Source organism: Bombina bombina, chromosome 5 (genome assembly GCF_027579735.1).
Source record: "Bombina bombina isolate aBomBom1 chromosome 5, aBomBom1.pri, whole genome shotgun sequence".
In the NCBI taxonomy this organism is placed as follows: Eukaryota; Metazoa; Chordata; class Amphibia; order Anura; family Bombinatoridae; genus Bombina; species Bombina bombina.
Genome location: NC_069503.1, coordinates 1,063,090,569 through 1,063,112,105, shown reverse-complemented (window position 1 = coordinate 1,063,112,105; position 21,537 = coordinate 1,063,090,569). Strand labels below are relative to the sequence as shown.

The 21,537-nt window shown below is 38.9% G+C and overlaps 1 protein-coding gene across 3 annotated transcripts in view; it reads right to left on the bottom strand.

The window, feature by feature from the left end:
* Window positions 1–21,537, bottom strand: part of FAM91A1 (family with sequence similarity 91 member A1) — a 454,979-nt gene that overhangs the window by 236,116 nt on the left and 197,326 nt on the right. For all 3 annotated transcript variants that reach the window (XM_053715335.1, XM_053715336.1, XM_053715337.1), the window contains 2 exons: window positions 14,375–14,465; window positions 12,479–12,541 (listed from right to left, as the gene is read on the bottom strand). In XM_053715335.1, the coding sequence (XP_053571310.1) occupies window positions 12,479–12,541; window positions 14,375–14,465 (154 nt within the window). The remainder of the gene's footprint in view (window positions 1–12,478; window positions 12,542–14,374; window positions 14,466–21,537) is intronic.

Genomic DNA, 21,537 nt, shown 5'->3' with positions numbered 1-21,537 from the left:
CTACATGAGGTTTAAAAACCGAATTTAAACGCATAGTAGATTTAGTATCAAGAGGACTAGACTCCTCCATATCTAATGCAAGTAACACTTTTTTAAGTAAAGAACAAATAAACTCCATCTTAAATAAATATGAAGATTTATCAGTGTCAATATCTGAGGCAGAATCTTCTGAACCAGATAGATCCTCATCAGAAACAGATAAGTCAGAATGATGGCGGTCACTTAAAAATTCATCTGAAATATGAGAAGTTTTAAAAGACCTTTTACGTTTACTGGAAGGAGGAATAACAGACAGAGCCTTCCTAATAGAATTAGAAACAAATTATTTTACATTAACAGGGACATCCTGAACATTAGATGTTGAAGGAAAAACAACAGGTAAAGGATTATTACTAATGGAGACATTATCTGCGTTAGAAAGTTTATCATGACAACTAACACAAACTACAGCCGGAGGAACAGTTACCAAAAGTTTACAACAAATGCACTTAACTTTGGTAGAACCAGCATCAGGCAGCGTCTTTCCAGAAGTAGATTCTGATCCAGGGTCAGGTTGTGACATCTTGCAATATGTAATAGAAAAAACAACATATAAAGCAAAATTATCAAATTCCTTAAATGACAGTTTCAGGAATGGGAAAAAATGCAAAATAAACAAGCCTCTAGCAACCAGAAGCAATGAAAAAGTGAGACTTAAATAATGTGAAAAAAGGTGGAAACAAGTATGACGCCCACATTTTTTGGCGCCAAGTATGACGCCCACATTATTGGCGCCAAGTATGACGCCCACATTATTGGCGCCAAGTACAACGCCCATATTTTTTGGCGCCAAGTATGACGCCACATCCTCTGGCGCAGAAAACGACGCCCACAAAAAACGTCTAACACACATACGTCAAAAAATGACGCAACCACGAACAAACTTCCGGCATCGACTATGGCGCCGGAAATGACAATTTTGCGCCAAAAAACTTCGCGCCAAGAATGACGCAATAAATTGAAGCATTTTCTGTCCTCGCGAGCCTAATAGCCCACAGGGAAAAAAGTCAATAGAAAATTTTTAAGGTAAGAAAAACATAATTTATGTAAGAACTTACCTGATAAATTCATTTCTTTCATATTAGCAAGAGTCCATGAGCTAGTGACATATGGGATATACATTCCTACCAGGAGGGGCAAAGTTTCCCAAACCTCAAAATGCCTATAAATAAACCCTCACCACACCCACAAATCAGTTTAACGCATAGCCAAGAAGTGGGGTGATAAGAAAAAAGTGCGAAAGCATAAAAAATAAGGAATTGGAATAATTGTGCTTTATACAAAAAAATCATAACCACCACAAAAAAAGGGTGGGCCTCATGGACTCTTGCTAATATGAAAGAAATGAATTTATCAGATAAGTTCTTACATAAATTATGTTTTCTTTCATGTAATTAGCAAGAGTCCATGAGCTAGTGACGTATGGGATAATGACTACCCAAGATGTGGATCTTCCACGCAAGAGTCACTAGAGAAGAAGGGATAAAATAAAGACAGCCAATTCCGCTGAAAATAATCCACACCCAAAATAAAGTTTAAATCTTATAATGAAAAAAACTGAAATTATAAGCAGAAGAATCAAACTGAAACAGCTGCCTGAAGTACTTTTCTACCAAAAACTGCTTCAGAAGAAGAAAACACATCAAAATGGTAGAATTTAGTAAAAGTATGCAAAGAAGACCAAGTTGCTGCTTTGCAAATCTGATCAACCGAAGCTTCATTCCTAAACGCCCAGGAAGTAGAAACTGACCTAGTAGAATGAGCTGTAATCCTTTGAGGCGGAATTTTACCCGACTCGACATAAGCATGATGAATTAAAGATTTCAACCAAGATGCCAAAGAAATGGCAGAGGCCTTCTGACCTTTCCTAGAACCAGAAAAGATAACAAATAGACTAGAAGTCTTTCGGAAATTCTTAGTAGCTTCAACATAATATTTCAAAGCTCTAACTACATCCAAAGAATGCAATGATCTCTCCTTAGAATTCTTAGGATTAGGACATAATGAAGGAACCACAATTTCTCTACTAATGTTGTTAGAATTCACAACCTTAGGTAAAAATTTAAAAGAAGTTCGCAACACCGCCTTATCCTGATGAAAAATCAGAAAAGGAGACTCACAAGAAAGAGCAGATAATTCAGAAACTCTTCTAGCAGAAGAGATGGCCAAAAGAAACAAAACTTTCCAAGAAAGTAATTTAATGTCCAATGAATGCATAGGTTCAAACGGAGGAGCTTGAAGAGCCCCCAGAACCAAATTCAAACTCCAAGGAGGAGAAATTGACTTAATGACAGGTTTTATACGAACCAAAGCTTGTACAAAACAATGAATATCAGGAAGATTAGCAATCTTTCTGTGAAAAAGAACAGAAAGAGCAGAGATTTGTCCTTTCAAGGAACTTGCAGACAAACCTTTATCCAAACCATCCTGAAGAAACTGTAAAATTCTCGGAATTCTAAAAGAATGCCAGGAAAAATGATGAGAAAGACACCAAGAAATGTAAGTCTTCCAGACTCTATAATATATCTTCCTAGATACAGATTTACGAGCCTGTAACATAGTATTAATCACAGAGTCAGAGAAACCTCTTTGACTAAGAATCAAGCGTGCAATCTCCATACCTTTAAATTTAAGGATTTGAGATCCTGATGGAAAAAAGGACCTTGCGACAGAAGGTCTGGTCTTAACGGAAGAGTCCACGGTTGACAAGAGGCCATCCGGACAAGATCCGCATACCAAAACCTGTGAGGCCATGCTGGAGCCACCAGCAGAACAAACGAGCATTCCTTCAAAATCTTGGAGATTACTCTTGGAAGAAGAACTAGAGGCGGAAAGATATAGGCAGGATGATACTTCCAAGGAAGTGACAATGCATCCACTGCTTCCGCCTGAGGATCCCTGGATCTGGACAGATACCTGGGAAGTTTCTTGTTTAGATGAGAAGCCATCAGATCTATTTCTGGAAGTCCCCACATTTGAACAATCTGAAGAAATACCTCTGGGTGAAGAGACCATTCGCCCGGATGTAACGTTTGGCGACTGAGATAATCCGCTTCCCAATAGTCTATACCTGGGATATGAACCGCAGAAACTAGACAGGAGCTGGATTCCGCCCATACCAGTATTCAAGATACTTCTTTCATAGCCAGAGGACTGTCAGTCCCTCCTTGATGATTGATGTATGCCACAGTTGTGACATTGTCTGTCTGAAAACAAATGAACGATTCTCTCTTTAGAAGAGGCCAAACGGCAGAGCCACAAACTGATAATGCTTGTCTAGGAAAGAGAATCTCAGAAACTGATAGTGATCTGGATGAATCGGAATATGCAGATATGCATCCTGTAAATCTATTGTGGACATTTAATGCCCTTGCTGAACAAAAGGCAGGATAGTCCTTATAGTTACCATTTTGAATGTTGGTATCCTTACATAACGATTCAATATTTTTAGATCCAGAACTGGTCTGAAAGAATTCTCCTTCTTTGGTACAATGAAAAGATTTGAATAAAACCCCAGCCCCTGTTTCAGAACTGGAACTGGCATAATTACTCCAGCCAACTCTAGTTCTGAAACACATTTCAGAAATGCTTGAGCCTTCGCTGGATTTACTGGGACACGGGAAAGAAAAAATCTCTTTGCAGGAGGCCTTATCTTGAAGCCAATTCTGTACCCTTCTGAAACAATGTTTTGAATCCAAAGATTGTGAATTGAATTGATCCAAATTTCTTTGAAAAATTGTAATCTGCCCCCTACCAGCTGGGCTGGAATGAGGGCCGCACCTTCATGTGGACTTGGGAGCAGGCTTTGGTTTTCTAAAAGGCTTGGATTTATTCCAGACTGGAGATGGTTTCCAAACTGATACCGCTCCTGAGGGTGAAGGATCAGGCTTTTGTTCCTTATTGTGACGAAAGGAACTAAAACGATTATTAGACCTAAATTTACCTTTAGATTTTTTATCCTGTGGTAAAAAAGTTCCTTTCCCTCCAGTAACAGTCGAGATAATAGAATCCAACTGAGAACCAAATAATTTATTACCCTGGAAAGAAAGGGAAAGCAAAGTTGACTTAGAAGACATATCAGCATTCCAAGTTTTAAGCCATAAAGCTCTTCTAGCTAAAATAGCTAGAGACATATACCTGACATCAACTCTAATGATATCAAAGATGGCATCACAAATAAAGTTATTAGCATGTTGAAGAAGATTAACAATGCTATGAGAATTATGATCTGTTACTTGTTGCGCTAAAGCTTCTAACCAAAAAGTTGAAGCTGCAGCAACATCCGCTAAAGATATAGCAGGTCTAAGAAGATTACCTGAACATAAGTAAGCTTTTCTTAGAAAGGATTCAATCTTCCTATCTAAAGGATCCTTAAAGGAAGTACTATCTGCCGTAGGAATAGTAGTACGTTTAGCAAGAGTAGAGACAGCCCCATCAACTTTAGGGATTTTGTCCCAAAATTCTAATCTGTCAGATGGCACAGGATATAATTGCTTAAAACGTTTAGAAGGAGTAAATGAATTACCCAAATTATTCCATTCCCTGGATATTACTTCAGAAATAGCATCAGGGACAGGAAAAACCTCTGGAATAACTACAGGAGATTTAAAAACCTTATTTAAACGTTTAGATTTAGTATCAAGAGGACCAGAATCCTCTATTTCTAATGCAATTAAGACTTTTTTAAGTAAAGAACGAATAAATTCCATTTTGAATAAATATGAAGATTTATCAGCATCAACCTCTGAGACTGAATCCTCTGAACCAGAGGAACCATTATCAGAATCAGAATGATGATGTTCATTTAAAAATTCATCTGAACAATGAGAAGTTTTAAAAGACCTTTTACGTTTACTAGAAGGAGGAATAACAGACATAGCCTTCTTAATGGATTTAGAAACAAAATCTCTTATGTTAACAGGAACACTCTGAGTATTAGATGTTGATGGAACAGCAACAGGTAATGTAACATTACTAAAGGAAATATTATCTGCATTAACAAGTTTGTCATGACATTCATTACAAACAACAGCTGGAGGAATAGATACAAGTTTACAGCAGATACACTTAACTTTGGTAGATCCAGCACCAGGCAGCGCTTTTCCAGAAGTATCTTCTGACTCAGTGTCAATCTGGGACATCTTGCAATATGTAATAGAAAAAACAACATATAAAGCAAAATTGATCAAATTCCTTAAATGACAGTTTCAGGAATGGGAAAAAATGCCAGTGAACAAGCTTCTAGCAACCAGAAGCAATAAATAATGAGACTTAAATAATGTGGAGACAATAGTGACGCCCAAATTTTTTAGCACCAAAAAAGACGCCCACATTATTTGGCGCCTAAATGCTTTTGGCGCCAAAAATGACGCCGCATCCGGAACGCCGACACTTTTGGCACAAAAAACCGTCAAAAATGACGCAACTTCCGGTGACACGTATGACGCCGGAAACAGAAAAAAAAAATTTTGCGCCAAAAAAGTCCGCGCCAAGAATGACGCAATAAAATTAAGCATTTTCAGCCCCCGCGAGCCTAACAGCCCACAGGGAAAAAAGTCAAATTTTAAGGTAAGAAAAAAATTGATTTATTCATATGCATTATCCCAAATATGAAACTGACTGTCTGAAAATAAGGAACGTTGAACATCCTGAGTCAAGGCAAATATATGTTTGAATACATATATTTAGAACTTTATATAAAAGTGCCCAACCATAGCTTAGAGTGTCACAGAAAATAAGACTTACTTACCCCAGGACACTCATCTACATGTAGTAGAAAGCCAAACCAGTACTGAAACGAGAATCAGTAGAGGTAATGGTATATATAAGAGTATATCGTCGATCTGAAAAGGGAGGTAAGAGATGAATCTCTACGACCGATAACAGAGAACCTATGAAATAGACCCAGTAGAAGGAGATCATTGAATTCAAATAGGCAATACTCTCCTCACATCCCTCTGACATTCACTGCACGCTGAGAGGAAAACCGGGCTCCAACCTGCTGCGGAGCGCATATCAACGTAGAATCTAGCACAAACTTACTTCACCACCTCCATAGGAGGCAAAGTTTGTAAAACTGATTTGTGGGTGTGGTGAGGGGTGTATTTATAGGCATTTTGAGGTTTGGGAAACTTTGCCCCTCCTGGTAGGAATGTATATCCCATACGTCACTAGCTCATGGACTCTTGCTAATTACATGAAAGAAAAAATATTTATTCATATGCATTATCCCAAATAATGAAACTGACAGTCTGAATGAAGGAATACTGATTATCCTGAATCATGGCAAATATAAGTTTAAACACATATATTTAGAACTTTACATATAAAGTGCCCAACCATAGCTTAGAGTGTCATAAATAAAATAAGACTTACTTACCCTGAGACACTCATCTACATATAGTAGATAGCCAAACCAGTACTGAAACGAGAATCAGTAGAGGTAATGGTATATAAGAGTATATCGTCGATCTGAAAAGGGAGGTAGGAGAAGAAATCTCTATGACCGATAACAGAGAACCTATGAAATAGATCCCCTAGAGGAAGACCATTGTATTCAAATAGGCAATACTCTCTTCACATCCCTCTGACATTCACTGCACTCTGAGAGGAAAATCGGGCTTCAGCCTTCTGCGAAGCGCATAGCAACGTAGAATCTAGCACAAACTTACTTCACCACCTCCATGGGAGGCAAAGTTTGTAAAACTTAATTGTGGGTGTGGTGAGGGGTATATTTATAGGCATTTTGAGGTTTGGGAAACTTTGCACCTCCTGGTAGGAATGTATATCCCATATGTCACTAGCTCATGGACTCTTGCTAATTACATGAAAGAAACCTCTTTACCTCCAGTAACAGTAGAAAACATAATTTATGCTTACCAGATAAAGTCCTTTCCTTCCAGATAGGGAGAGTCCACGGCTTCATTCCTTACTTTTGGGAAATACAACAGCTGGCCACTAGGAGGAAGCAAAGACACTGCAGCCAAAGGCTTAAATATCCCTCCCACTTCCTCATTAGCCCAGTCATTCTGCTGAGGGAACAAGGAAAAGAAGGAGAAACATTAGGGTATAAATGGTACCAGAAGAATACAATAAATAATAGTGGACCACCCATACACAAGAAAAAATGGGCGGGGCCGTGGATTCTCCCTATCCGTAAGGAAAGGAATTTATCTGGTAAGCATAAATTATGTTTTCCTTCCTTAGATAGGGAGAGTCCACGGCTTTATTCTTTACTGTTGGGAAAACTATACCCAAGCTCAAGAGGACACTGAATGAATAACGTGAGGGAACAAAAAGGAAGAGGCGGACCCTATTCTGAGGGCACCACAGCCTGCAAAACTTTTCTCCTGAAAGTTGCTTCGGCCAAAGCAAAAACATAAAACTTGTAAAATTTTGAAAAAGTATGTAAGGAGGACCAGGCAGCCGTCTTACAAATCTGATCCATAGAGGCCTCGTTCTTTAACGCCAAGAGAAAGCCACTGCTCTAGTGGAATGAGCCGTTATCCTCTCAGGAGGACAATGCCCGCTGTCTCGTAAGCAAAGCGGATGACACTCCTTAACCAAAAAGATAGTGAAGTCGAAGTAGCCTTCTGCCCCTTACGCTTCCCAGAATAGACAACAAACAAAGAGGAAGATTGTCTAAACTCCTTAGTAGACTAAAGATAGATCTTCAAGGCGGGAGCCACATCCAAATTGTGAAGTAAGCGTTCCTTCAATGAAGAAGGATTAGGACACAATTTCCTGATTCGGCCACGATGGAGCAATCAGGATTACTGATACCCGCTCCTGCTTGATGCGGGCCACCACTCGAGAAAGCGGTGGTAATGGAGGAAAAAGATATATGAGTTTGAACCTCCAGGGCACTGCTAGTGCATCTATTAGATCCGCTTGGGGATCCCTCGACCCGTACCTGGGTAGCCAAGTATTGAGACTGGACACCATGAGATCTATCTCCGGTGTCCCCCACTTGCTGCGCATCTCTGCAAACACCTTGGGATGGAGAGACCATTCACCTGGATGGAAGGATTGCCTGCTGAGAAAATCCACCTCCCAGTTGTCCACACCCGAAATGTGGATCGCTGACAGCGAACAGTGGTGGGCCTCCGCTCACTCCAGAATCTGAGATACTTCCTTCATCGCCAAGTAACTTCTCGTTACCCCCTGATGGTTAATGTAAGCCACCAAGGTTATATTGTCTGATTGGTATCTGATAAACTGGGACGAACCCAGAAGTGGCCAAGCCTTCAAGGCCTTGAAGATTGCCCCTAGTTTCAAAATATTGATCAGGAGGGAGGGCTCCTTCCTAACGTGACGAAAGGCAAAGAATGACTGGGGTAATGAGGAAGTGGGAGGGATATTTTAGCCTTTGGCTGGGGTGTCTTTGCCTCCTCCTGGTGGCCAGGTGTTGTATTTCCCAACAGTAAGGAATGAAGCCAGGGACTCACCCTATCTTAGGAAAGAAATAATAGAATCTAAATCTGACCCAAACATTTTCTTACCCTGAAACGAAAGAGAACAATCTAGATGTAGACACCATATCAGCAGACCAGGATTTAAGTCATAAAGCTCTCCTAGCAAGAACTGCCAAAAACATACTTTTGACATTAATTTTGATAATATTAAAAAAGTATCACAAATAAAAGAATAAGCATTCATTAGTAAACTTAAAATATTGTCATAAACAGTATCCTCAAAACACTGTTCACAAAGACTGGACAACCAATAAGTTGACGCAGCAGCCACATCAGCTATAGAAATGGCTGCCTAAGTAGGTAACCTACTTGTAAAAAAGCCTTTCAGTGAAAAGACTCTAACTTCCGGTCTAGAGGAGCTTTAAAAGAAGTTCTCTCTTCTCAAGGAATAGTAGTACATGTAGCCAAAGTGGAAATAGCCCCATCAACCTTAGGAATGATTTCCCATAATTCAATATAAGGAGCTGGTAAAATATATAATTTCTTAAACCTTGCAGAAGGGTTAAATTAATTTCCAGGCTTAGACCATTCTTTAGAAATCAGGTCAGACAGCATCAGGAATAGGAAAAACTTTAGGAAGTTTAACAACATTCTTAAAAACTGAATTTAAATGATTACAAGGTTTGTCATCAGAAGCAATAGGATTTTTAACCCCTAAAGTAATCAAGACCTAATTTAAAAGAGAACACAAATATGTTAAACTTTAAACAAACAAGAGGAAATATCAGGCTCAACATCAGATGAAGATTCCTCATCAGAAGAAGAAACTTCACCCTCTGAAGACGTAACAGTATCCCTGGCCCAAGGGCACATAGTAATATTAGAAGGAGAAACCTGTACTGACCTTAAATACTTGTTTGCAGGCGGGAGGGCAGCCATACCTTCAAATACGGCTACTGTAATTAAATATCTCAATTTAGGTGAAAGTTCCTCAGTATTCTTCTGTAATGCAGAAACAGAAGGAACATTATTGCCCACAGAAACAAATTAGATTGGTCTGATTGCAACAATTTAAACAGGAGTCACAAATGAGCTGAGAAAGGTACTTCAGCATTCTTACAGTAAGCACACCTATTGGCAGTAAGGCTCCATTAGAGCATTAAAGGACCATCAAATACAGTAAATTTGCGTAATCAACAAATGCACGATAAAAAGACAATACAACAGCAATTAGTATGAACTTCAAATGAGTAGATTTTTTTCAGACAAATTTATGTCTATTTCCACTCCCACTGCATCATGTGACAGCCATTGGCCAATCACACATGCATATACCTATATTCTGTGAATTTTTGCACACACTCAGCAGGAGCTGGTGACTCAAAGTGTAAAAAAAAACTGTGCACATTTTGTTAATGGAAGTAAACTGAAAAGTAGTTTAAAATTGCATTCTGTATCTGAAACAGGAAATTTTAATTTTTGCTTGGGTGTCCCTTTAAATAATGCATAAATCACTATAAACCCCTAACATAAGCTATTGAGGAATGAAAAAACTTACCCCCTTCTAAATAGCGTAAGTAATAATGAGTGCAAAACCGAACTGTCAAAAAAAAAAAAAAAAAAAAAAAAAAAAAAAAGGAAGGAATACAACATCCAGCTCAAAGGAACGCGCACAAGTACAATTGACTTCTATAAACAAAAAACACACGCCAAAAACCCGATGTGTGCATAACCGATGAACGTGCGCTAGCTCGATGAGTGACGGCAAAAAATACCCCTAATAGAAAACTGTGGAGTGTGTGCTAACCCAATGTGCGCATAACCAGCCAGCATGCGCTAACCTGACGAGTGACAGCGAACAACACCCATAATAGAAAACTATGGAGCGCGCGCTAACCCAACGGACGCTAAACAGACGTGCGTGAACCTGAAGGCTGATCCCCGAAAAAAAACTAGGCGTCCAAAAAACTGCTGTGCGCAAACTAACTATAAAGGGAACAGTAAAGAAAGATTCTGTTCCAAGGCCATATATAAAGAATAATATGTATACACATAGTGCCCATAACATAGCCATAGAGTGTCTCATAACATAAAAAAATAATACTTACCAGTAGACACTTGTCCACCATCTAAATAGCAGACAGTCAAAACATTACTAAAAAAATAATCAGTGAAGGTTATGGAATAGGAGTATATTGTAAATACATAAAGGGAGGCAACAGACAAGTCCTGCGACCGATTATGGAAAGTTTATGAAGAAATCCCCATGAGGTGAATAAAAGAATCATAAACAATACCCCAAATATACCCCTCTGACAAAAGGAAAGTGGGCCTCAAAATACACTAAAAACCCCTGTTTGAAGAAAATCCTGCTCATCTTCATTCTTCAACCACCTCTAGAAGAGGCAAAAAAGGGATGAGGTATGTGTGAGGTGGGAGGGGTTATATAGAGCTCTTGGGGTTTGGGAATCTTTGCCTCCTCCAAGTGGTAGGGAAGGTAATTTCTCATGAGTAATGGATTGTGGACTCTCACCACCTGTATGGAAGAATGTTAATATGACCGTGTTGATTATGCAAACCTGGGGAATGGGTAATAAAGGGATTATATATCTTTTTTAAACAATAAAAAACTGGTGTAGATTGTCCCTTTAAAAACAATAAAAAGGTAAAATCATTTTAAAATGATGCATAAAACATATTACAATATTAAGTGCTTTAAAATTAAAAGACTTTTTTTTTATAAAAGAGATGCAGAGCATACTGTAGGGGTGAGGACAGTGCTTGAGCTTTATAATAAAAGAGAAAAGCACTCAAGAAAAAAACAAAAGTATAATGGCTCATTCCAAGGCTAACTGCAAACACAGCAGGCTCTTTTTTTGCCAATAGAATGCCTCTAATAGAAAAAATAATTCCTGCAGTATAGTCATGGCAAGCCTAGACATACCTTTCAGCCTTCTGTGGGCCTCATCAGAGAGGTACTGTGAGATCCCCATAGGCACTTGGACAGTACTGGGGATACCCGATAGCCACTCCCATTATCTCATCTATTGAGGAGAATCCTCTTTTGAATAACATTAAACTACATCGTCTTTGTAACGCATAACTATTTTAAAAAAAAAATTTAAAAAATTTATATTTTGTGTAACCCTCTAATTAAAATATTTAACAAACTTGCTAGGAACAATGCATGTGTTTTAATTTATTTAAAAATATTTAACCCTAACAAACAAGGATTTTAATCAACAAAGTCCTGTAACTTGTGTAGGTGTGTAGTTGGTAAAGAATGTGTCTAATCAAAGCTTGTCATTTAAAAGATAAAGAATGAATGAATGAATGAATGAATGAATGAAGAGAAAATTAAGACAAATTAACTTTAATAATAAAACCTATAGAAAGTTGTAATAGCAATTGCAAATGAATGTTAATTTACATTAAAGGGACATGAAACTATCATTTTTTTCTTTCATGATTTAGAAAGAGAATGCAATTTTAAACATCTTTCTAATTTACTTCTATTATCTCATTTGTTTTATTCTCTTGAAATTCTTTGCTGAAAAGTATATCTAGATATGCTTAGTAGCTGCTGATTGGTTGCTGCACATAGAAGCCTTGTGTGATTGGCTCACTCATGTGCATTGCTTTTTCTTCAACTAAGGATATCTAAAAAAAAATGAAGCAAAATAAATAATAGAAGTAAATTGTAACGTTGTTTAAATTTGTATTCTCTATCTGAATCATGAAAGAAAGATTTTGGGTTTAGTGGCCCTTTAAGCAATATAGTTAACATGGCATGAATGCCAAATAATGACAGTAATGTATAATTTCATATAATTATACTGAAGATACATACACACACCTTTACAGATTTTTGTATAAAATGATGTAATGGCCAGTAACAAATAAAACTGAAAATGTCTCATAACCAATATATTGTATTTTTTTTTTCTGGCGTGAGGTGAGGTTGGGCGGTTGCAAAGAAGCAGGATAGCTAAAAAAGCAAAGTAATAATATTAAAAAAAACTCACCTGCTATGCAACTGTCATCAGAGATCGGTACATCTAGATAAATAAAGCCTTTATTATAAAGGCCTCAAGTGGGAAAAAAAAAAAAAAAAAAGAATGATATATTAACCTGAATAGAAGAACATGTTACATCTATCAGCCCATTTTGTCATGGCAAGGATTGTTAAAGCCTGTTCATTTTATATAAAACTACTCAAAGGAACTTTCTTACATGCTTAAAGTGAAGGTTAAGTTACCTATTTTTCGATCCTGAATTATATTCTTTGACCAAAATTAGTATGAGTTTAATTCATCGATTTAAGAAGTTATCACCATAAAAATAAGTATTTCTAGCTTATCCGATTCAACCCATTTTCTAAAAAAAATTGTAACTCCTGATCACATTCTCCTAACATCCAATTGAAATTCTGGTCGTTAGGCGGCCGTTGACCCATGTCACTCACCTCCTTTTTAAACTGCGCATGCGCTACTTTGATATTCTCCATTTTGGACTCGATGCGTGCTTCCGTTTTGTGCAAGCGTAATCGATCTCAGAAGGGACTACCCACATGACGTATCAGTGTTTGTTACGGAGTGAGAAGACCATCGCTGTACTACGCATGTATGTATTCACGCATGCGCATTGGTGAGGGATATTGTAGACTATCGCATGAGCAGAAGTTGATGAGATTGAAGATTTGCGCATGCGCAGTATAAACTAAGGTTTATAAGCATCGAAAATCCGGAAATATAGGTGGGGAGGAGCATACACGGAAACGGCAGGAAGATAATATAAAAATAATCATGATATTAATTAAAAACCCAGAATTCAAACAAAAATTATTGTTTTTATAATGCGCATAGTGATTAAAAGGGTAACTGTTTTCTACATTTTGCAACTGAATACTTGAAGATTGCACATTAGCGTCCATTCACCTTTCCACAACACCAAAACATTCTACACATAGGCTTCCAATGAAAATGAACAATTACACATTAAAATATAAAATGTAATATTTCATGCAGAAGTAAGAATATCTAAAACAAATATTTGCTATATTATAAAACTATACAAAAGTCTTGTTTGTTATAGGAATGACAACTCATTTCCACAGTACGTGCATGCTCTTAATCTTAACCATGCTAGAAATAGAAAATCCCAGAATCCAGTGGTGCAGGTAATCACCTTAAAAGGGATATGAAACCCTAACGTTTCCTTCCGTGATTCAGATATAGCAGCAACTTTAAACAACTTTCTAATTTACTTCTATTATCAAATTTCTCTTGGCATCTTTTGTTGAAAAGCAGGGACATAAGCTCAGGAGTGTGCATGTGTCTGGCGCACTATATGGCAGTAGTTTTGCTAGAATGTTCTCTATCTGCAAAACAGTAGATAGCAGCACTATTTCCTGACATGTAATGCTCCCAACACCTTCCTAGTTATCTCTTCAACAAAGAACGTATAAGAACAAGGCACATTTGATAATAGAAGCAAATTGAAAGAAAAAAATTTAAATTGTATGTTCTGTCTGAATCCCAAAATAACACTGTTGGTTTTCATATCCCTTTAACTCATGAAGCATATGAAGAAAACCTACTAATCCTAATCACAGAGTTCCCAAACAATAATTCAGATGTAAGTTGCCCTAACATAATGCTTCTAACAGCCTTCATACATTTTCTCACAAGCATATTTACATATGAGACACTTGAGTTAATAGGAGCATCTGAGTTTCCATTTCTATCCATTAATAGTTACATTTCCCGGAGGTCTACATAGCAGCGGAAAACCATACAATATTGACCACTTTTCCCCACAGCGATTGCCATCTTGCGTTTTCTCCGATCACTATAATAAAGCATTACTTCATGTCATTAGTTAGTCCTAGCCGCCTTTTGTTAAAGAACTTACTAACTTACTGTGAACAACGTTGTATTCCAGAGACCCAGCAAGCTGAGGGCCGGAGTCGATGATTTTATCGATGGCTCTTTTCTCTGCTGTGCTGCACATCTAAAATAAGAGACCTATATTAAGCAATATGGAACATAAACTTGTCAAGAAAAGGGACATATCACTGGTACAATCTTTGGTTACAAGTGAAGTATTAAACAGACTCTATAAAGTTATAATGTTAATGTAAGAACACTGGGGTAGAATCTGCATACACATCTCACCATTAATAATAAATAGGCTCCCTCCAAGATAGAGAGAGCTTGTTAGTGAATTTGTCAGGGCTGCACAGAGCTTAGCAAATTGAAGTCTAATTGTTTGTAAAGTATATCTGCATGAACTACTTTCATCTTCAGAAGAAACTACTTTTTGAGTTCCTGATTAAGGCAGACTACTTTTTGGGTTCATGTTCCCCAAGGCAGAACATGCGGTGATCTGAGATGCCATCGCAGAAAAGGCAGCATGTCTGCAGAAAGAACAGAGCATATGCAAGAACTATTAGCACTTTCACTTTGCAGCACTGCTCCACATCAGGCTGTTCTCTTCACACAGTGCAACCAGAGCACAGCACTGTTTTTTTTAACACAATGCAGTCTGAGGGAAGCGCTGTTTAGAGAAAACAGTCAACTATGGAGCAGCGCTGCAAATCAGCAGCTCACTGATTAATGACTGTCAGTCAGGGATTTCTTCAACCCCGCTCCCTAGCCTTTCTAGGTCTGCAAAGCTTTGACCTTTTTCTATTACTTCATTTTTACCCTATAATTATGTGACATTAGACCAAGAGCAAAGGAAATACATTTATTTAAGAGACATTTTAAAAGCTTAACAAAATTTCTTGTAATCTGCAAGGCAATTTTAAACTGTTGCAATACATTATAAAAAATGTTTTATCCTCCTGTTAATAAGCACATTGTAATTGAACTAGTACAACTGCCTAATTGCATTAAAAATAATTTCATTTCTTAAGGCCTGCAGAAAAAAAAAAAACCACCACAAAAAAAAAATCTAATTGCACAAAGTGAAAAAAAAAAAAGTTCTGCCTCTGAGTTCACGTTTAGGGCAGACTACTTTTCTTTCATTCAGGTGGTGAGAGTCCACAACTCATTACTCATGGGAATTACCTTGGAGAAGGGAAAGATTCCCAAACCCCAAGAGCTCTATATAACCGCTCCCACCTCACACATATCTCAGTCTTTTCTTTGCCTCCGCTGGAGGTGGCTGAAGAATGAGAGATGTGCATGAGTTTCTTCAGAGAGAAAGGTTATCAGTGTATATTGAGGCCCAGTTTCCCTTCAGTGTGCAGTGCTTGTCAGAGGGATGTATTTGGGGTATTGTTTATGATACTTTTATTCACCTCATGGGAATTTCTTCAAAAAGTTTCCATAATCAGTTGCAAGACTTGTCTATAAAATACTTCATGCAAAAAGCTCCTTTATTTGTTGGAAGCGTTTGCCGCACTCAGCTGCTCAGGCAGCCCACCTCTTAGCCAATAGCTATGTGGGCTATCTGGCTAGGCGCCAGTTGGAATGCACGGCTTGAGCAGCTCAGTGCAGCGAACTCTTCCAATAATTAAAGGAGCTTTCGGTATAAAGTATTTTATACTTCATGAATGAAAGTCCCCTTTATTTGTACCAATTGTAAATCCTAGCGTTTCACAAACACTTAGAATTTACAATCACTTTAAGCCATAAAGCTATTCTGGTAAGAACTGCCAAAAACATACTTTTGATGATAATTTTCATAATATCAAAAACAGCATCACAAATAAAAGAATTAGCATTCTTAAGGAAACGTAAAGGGACAGTCTAGTCAAAATTAAACTTTCATGATTCAGAAAGGGCATGTAATTTTTTTAAAAAAACTTTCCAGTGTACTTTTATCATCAAATTTGCTTTGTTCTCTTGATATTCTTTGTTGAAAGCTAAACCTAGTTAGGCTCATATACTAATTTCTAAGCCCTTGAAGTGTGTCCTAATTTTCTGGCTTCTGCTCAAGTTTCTTTTATCAGAATTCAGACTTAAAGGGCCACTAAACCCAAAATCTTTCTTTCATGATTCAGATAGAGAATAGAAATTTAAACAACATTACAATTTACTTCCATTATTTATTTTGCTTCATTTTTTAAATATCCTTAGTAGAAGAAAAAGCAATGCACATGGTGAGCCAATCACACGATGCTTCTATGTGCAGCAACCAATCAGCAGCTAGTGAGCATATCTAAATATGCTTTTCATCAAAGAATATCAAGAGAATAAAACAAATTAGATAATAGAAGTAAATTAGAAAGATGTTTAAAATTGCATTCTCTTTCTAAATCATAAAAGAAGAAATGTGGCTGGCATGTCCCTTTAAGACTCTCAGAGAGAAGTTTCTTCTGTTCTATGTACTAACCTTTCTTTCAAAAGTTCAGGTCCTGTTCCAGTCCCTTTTGAAACTGAGAATTAAGGGGGGGGGGGGGTCCAATATAGATACTGAGACTCGGTGCAACCTTCAAGATTCTTTAGGTTTCGCCTCTGTTGAAAAGAAAGTTTCTTTTCCTCTTGCAGTTAAACAGAGTCACAGTAGTGAGGTATGCCATCCTTCTGAGAGGAACCTCAGTTCCCTAATAATAAGGGTAATGTTCCGTCTTAGCTAAAGAACAGTTATAGTCTATTTTTGGAAGTTCTCAATCTAGGGATGATCATATGGAAAATTAATTTTTACAATCCTCAGATTTGTCTCAGAGAGGAGTGGATTCTACTTCTGCATGTGTTCAGACAGATATTGAACAAACTTCTCAGACACTTGGTAAGGATCATGGTCCCTTACTTTCTATTTGTAGTTGTTCTACTACTTCTCTTGTTGTTTCAGCCTCTGTATCTGTTGGTTCATCTACTCAGAAGTTTTCAAGCTGAGCCTAGAAAGAACATTGATGGTTTAGGTAATCCTACTGTGATATTACAGAATTTGGAATCCAAATCTAGTACAGAGATTCCGTTACCTTCTTTTTTCCTCTGTCTCTGGGGTTAGGCTTCCTATTCCTAAATTTGTTTTTCCACCTGGTTCTCAAGAACTTGATGGTATGGAAATTAAATATGGGTTTTTTCGGATTCTGTGATTGAAACCTTAATTTAGGCTCGGAAGACCGTGACTAGGTAAATTTACCATAAAGTCTGAAAAGTCTTGTTTGACCATTTTTTGTCTTGGCATTCATTTAGAATTCCTAGGTTTTTACAGGATAGCTTGGATAAGGGTTTATCTGCCAGTTTGCCCTGAAAGGACAGATTTCTGCTCTCTTTCAGTTTTATTTTTTTAGGAAGATTGATAATCTCCCTGGTATTCATGGTTTTGTCCAGGGTTTGGTTCGTATCAAACCTGTAATTAATCCAATTTCTCCTCCTTGGAATCTTAACTTGGTTTTAAGAGTTTTGCAAGCTCCTGCTGTTGAACTTATGCATAAGATTGACATTAAGCTACTTTCTTGGAAAGTGTTGTTTCTTTTAGCTATTTCATCTGCTAGAAGTGTTTCTGAATTACCTGCTCTTTCTGATCCTCCTTATCTGATTTCTCATAAGGATAAGGCAGTCTTAAGAACTACTTTTGATTTCTTGCCAAAGATCGTTTCTTTTCATTACATCAGCAGATAAATTGTTGTTCCTTCTTTGAGTCCTAATCTCAAGTCTGCCTCAGAAAGATCTTTGCATAATCTAGATGTTATTAGGGCATTAAAGTATTAAATTTATGCTGCTAGTTTGTTTATTCATTTAAGGACTGAAGGATTCTGCCGTTTCTCTGGTTTCTTATTTATTTATTTATAAAATATTTTACCAGGAAGGATAAATTGAGATTTCTCTCGTTTTCAAGTATGTCCTGGGTCCACAAATAGGGTACAATAGGGTACAATAAAATACAAAAACAATAATACATAATATATACAAAATTTAACATAGAACAGGTAGGAAATATATAATCAACCATGACAGGTGCATTCTGTTTTGAGATATGAAGAGAGGAATCTCTTAAAGTGAAGGTCAATTTTCATCAATGAGTGCCCGGTTTTTAAAAATACTTTTAAAAACAGGGGCACTTTCATTAATGAAAAACAAAATTTATGCTTACCTGATAAATTTATTTCTCTTGTGGTGTATCCAGTCCACGGGTTCATCCATTACTTGTGGGATATTCTCCTTCCCAACAGGAAGTTGCAAGAGGACACCCACAGCAGAGCTGTCTATATAGCTCCTCCCCTAACTGCCACCCCCAGTCATTCGACCGAAGACAAGCAAGAAAAAAGGATAAACTATAGGGTGCAGTGGTGACTGTAGTTTAAAAATACAAAACACCTGCCTTAAAATGACAGGGCGGGCTGTGGACTGGATACACCACAAGAGAAATACATTTATCAGGTAAGCATAAATTTTGTTTTCTCTTGTAAAGGTGTATCCAGTCCACGGGTTCATCCAATACTTGTGGGATACCAATACCAAAGCTTTGGAGCGACAGGTTTAAACACAGGCTTGATTCTAACCAAAGCCTGACTAAACGCCTGAACGTCTGGAACCTCAGCCAGACGTTTGTGCAAAAGAATAGACAGAGCAGAAATCTGTCCCTTTAAGGAACTAGCTGACAATCCCTTCTCCAATCCTTCTTGGAGAAAGGATAATATACTAGGAATCCTGACCTTACTCCATGAGTAGCCCTTGGATTCACACCAATAAAGATATTTACACCATATCTTATGATAGATTTTCCTGGTGACAGGCTTTCGAGCATGAATTAAGGTATCTCTCCCGGAGCGCACCGCACGTTCGTGGGGAACCCGGTGCTAAATCATTCGTAGACGACCTAATTCTGGGTCGGGGTTTTGTACGTAGCAGAGCAGCTACCTCGCTGCGATCTATTGAAAGTCATCCCTCGAGCCAAGCTTTGCTTTGATAAAATCAAGCGTTCAATCTCCAAGCAGTCAGACGCAGAGAAATTAGATTTGGATGTTTGAAGGGACCTTGAAGTAGAAGGTCCTGCCTCAGCGGCAGAGTCCATGGTGGAAAGGATGAGATGTCCACCAGATCTGCATACCAAGTCCTGCGTGGCCATGCAGGTGCTATCAAAATCACCGAAGCTCTCTTCTGCTTGATCTTGGCAATCAGACGAGGGAGCAGAGGAAATGGTGGAAACACATAAGCCAGGCTGAAGGATCAGGGCGCTGCTAGAGCATCTATCAGCGCTGCCTGGGGATCCCTTGACCTGGACCCGTAACAAGGAAGCTTGGCGTTCTGACGAGACGCCATGAGATCCAGTTCTGGTTTGCCCCATAGTTGAATAAGCTGGGCAAATACCTCCGGATGGAGCTCCCACTCCCCCGGATGAAAAGTCTGCCGACTTAGAAAAACCGCCTCCCAGTTCTCTACTCCTGGGATATGGATAGCTGAGAGATGGCAAGAGTGAACCTCTGCCCATAGAATTATCTTTGAAACCTCCAACATTGCCAGGGGGCTCCTTGTTCCCCCCTGATGGTTGATATAGGCTACAGTCGTGATGTTGTCGGACTAAAATCTGATGAACCTGACCGCAGCTAGCTGAGGCCAAGCCTGAAGAGCATTGAATATCGCTCTTAGTTCCAGAATGTTTATCGGAAGGAGAGCTTCCTCCTGAGTCCACAAACCCTGAGCCATCAGGGAGTTGCAGTCTGCACCCCAGCCCAGAAGGCTGGCATCTGTTGTCACTATAGTCCATTCTGGCCTGCGGAAACTCATTCCCCTGGACAAATGGACCCGAGATAGCCACCAGAGAAGAAAATCCCTGGTCTCTTGATCCAGATTTATCCGAGGAGACAAATCTGTGCAGTCCCCATTCCACTGATTGAGCATGAAAAGTTGCAGTGGTCTGAGATGTAGGTGGGCCGAGCCACTGACGGCCGAGAAGTGGAATGAAGAGCACGGCAGGAAGTTAGAAGTTTTGACAACCTGACCTCTGTCAGAAAATTTTTCATTTCTACTGAATTTATCAGAGTTCCTAGGAAGGAAACTCTTGTGAGAGGGGAGAGAGAACTCTTTTCTTCATTCACCTTCCACCCGTGAGACCTCAGGAATGCCACAACAATGTCCGTATGGGACTTGGCGATTTGAAAAGTCGACGCCTGTATCAGAATGTCGTCTAGGTAAGGAGCCACCGCTATGCCTTGTGGCCTTAGAACCGCCAGTAGGGACCCTAGAACCTTCGTAAAGATTCTTGGTGCCGTGGCTAACCCGAAGGGAAGAGCCACAAACTGGTAATGCCTGTCTAGAAAGGCGAACCTTAGGAACTGATGGTGATCTCTGTGTATCGGAATGTGGAGATAAGCATCCTTTAAGTCCACGGTAGTCATATATTGACCCTCCTGGATCATAGGTAGGATGGTTCGAATAGTCTCAGTCTTGAAGGATGGGACCCTGAGAAATTTGTTTAGGATTTTGAGATCCAAGATTGGTCTGAAAGTTCCCTCTTTTTTGGGAACTATAAACAGATTTGAATAGAAGCCCTGCCCCTGTTCCTCCCTTGGAACTGGGTGGATCACTCCCATAACCAGTAGGTCTTGAACGCAACGTAAGAATGCCTCTCTCTTTATCTGGTTTGCAGATAATTGTGAGAGATGAAATCTCCCCTTTGGAGATGAAGCTTTGTTCCCCAGGGATATCTTCTGGACTTCAATCTCCAGAGCCCAGGGATCCTGGACGTCTCTTGCCCAAGCCTGGGCGAAGAGAGAAAGTCTGCCCCCAACTAGATCCGGTCCCGGATCGGGGGCTACTCCTTCATGCTGTCTTAGAGGCAGCAGCAGGTTTTTTGGCCTGCTTTCCCTTGTTCCAAGCCTGGTTAGGTCTCCAGACTGGTTTGGACTGGGCAAAATTTCCCTCTTGTTTTGCATTAGAGGAAGTTGAAGCTGCGCCACTCTTGAAGTTTCGAAAGGAACGAAAATTAGTCTGTTTGGTCATTAATTTGTTGGACCTATCCTGAGGAAGGGCGTGACCTTTTCCTCCAGTAACATCAGAAATGATCTCCTTCAGTCCAGGCCCGAATAGGGTCTGCCCTTTGAAGGGGATGTTGAGAAGCTTAGACTTTGAAGTAACGTCAGCTGACCAGGATTTAAGCCATAGCGCCCTACGCTCCTGAATGGCAA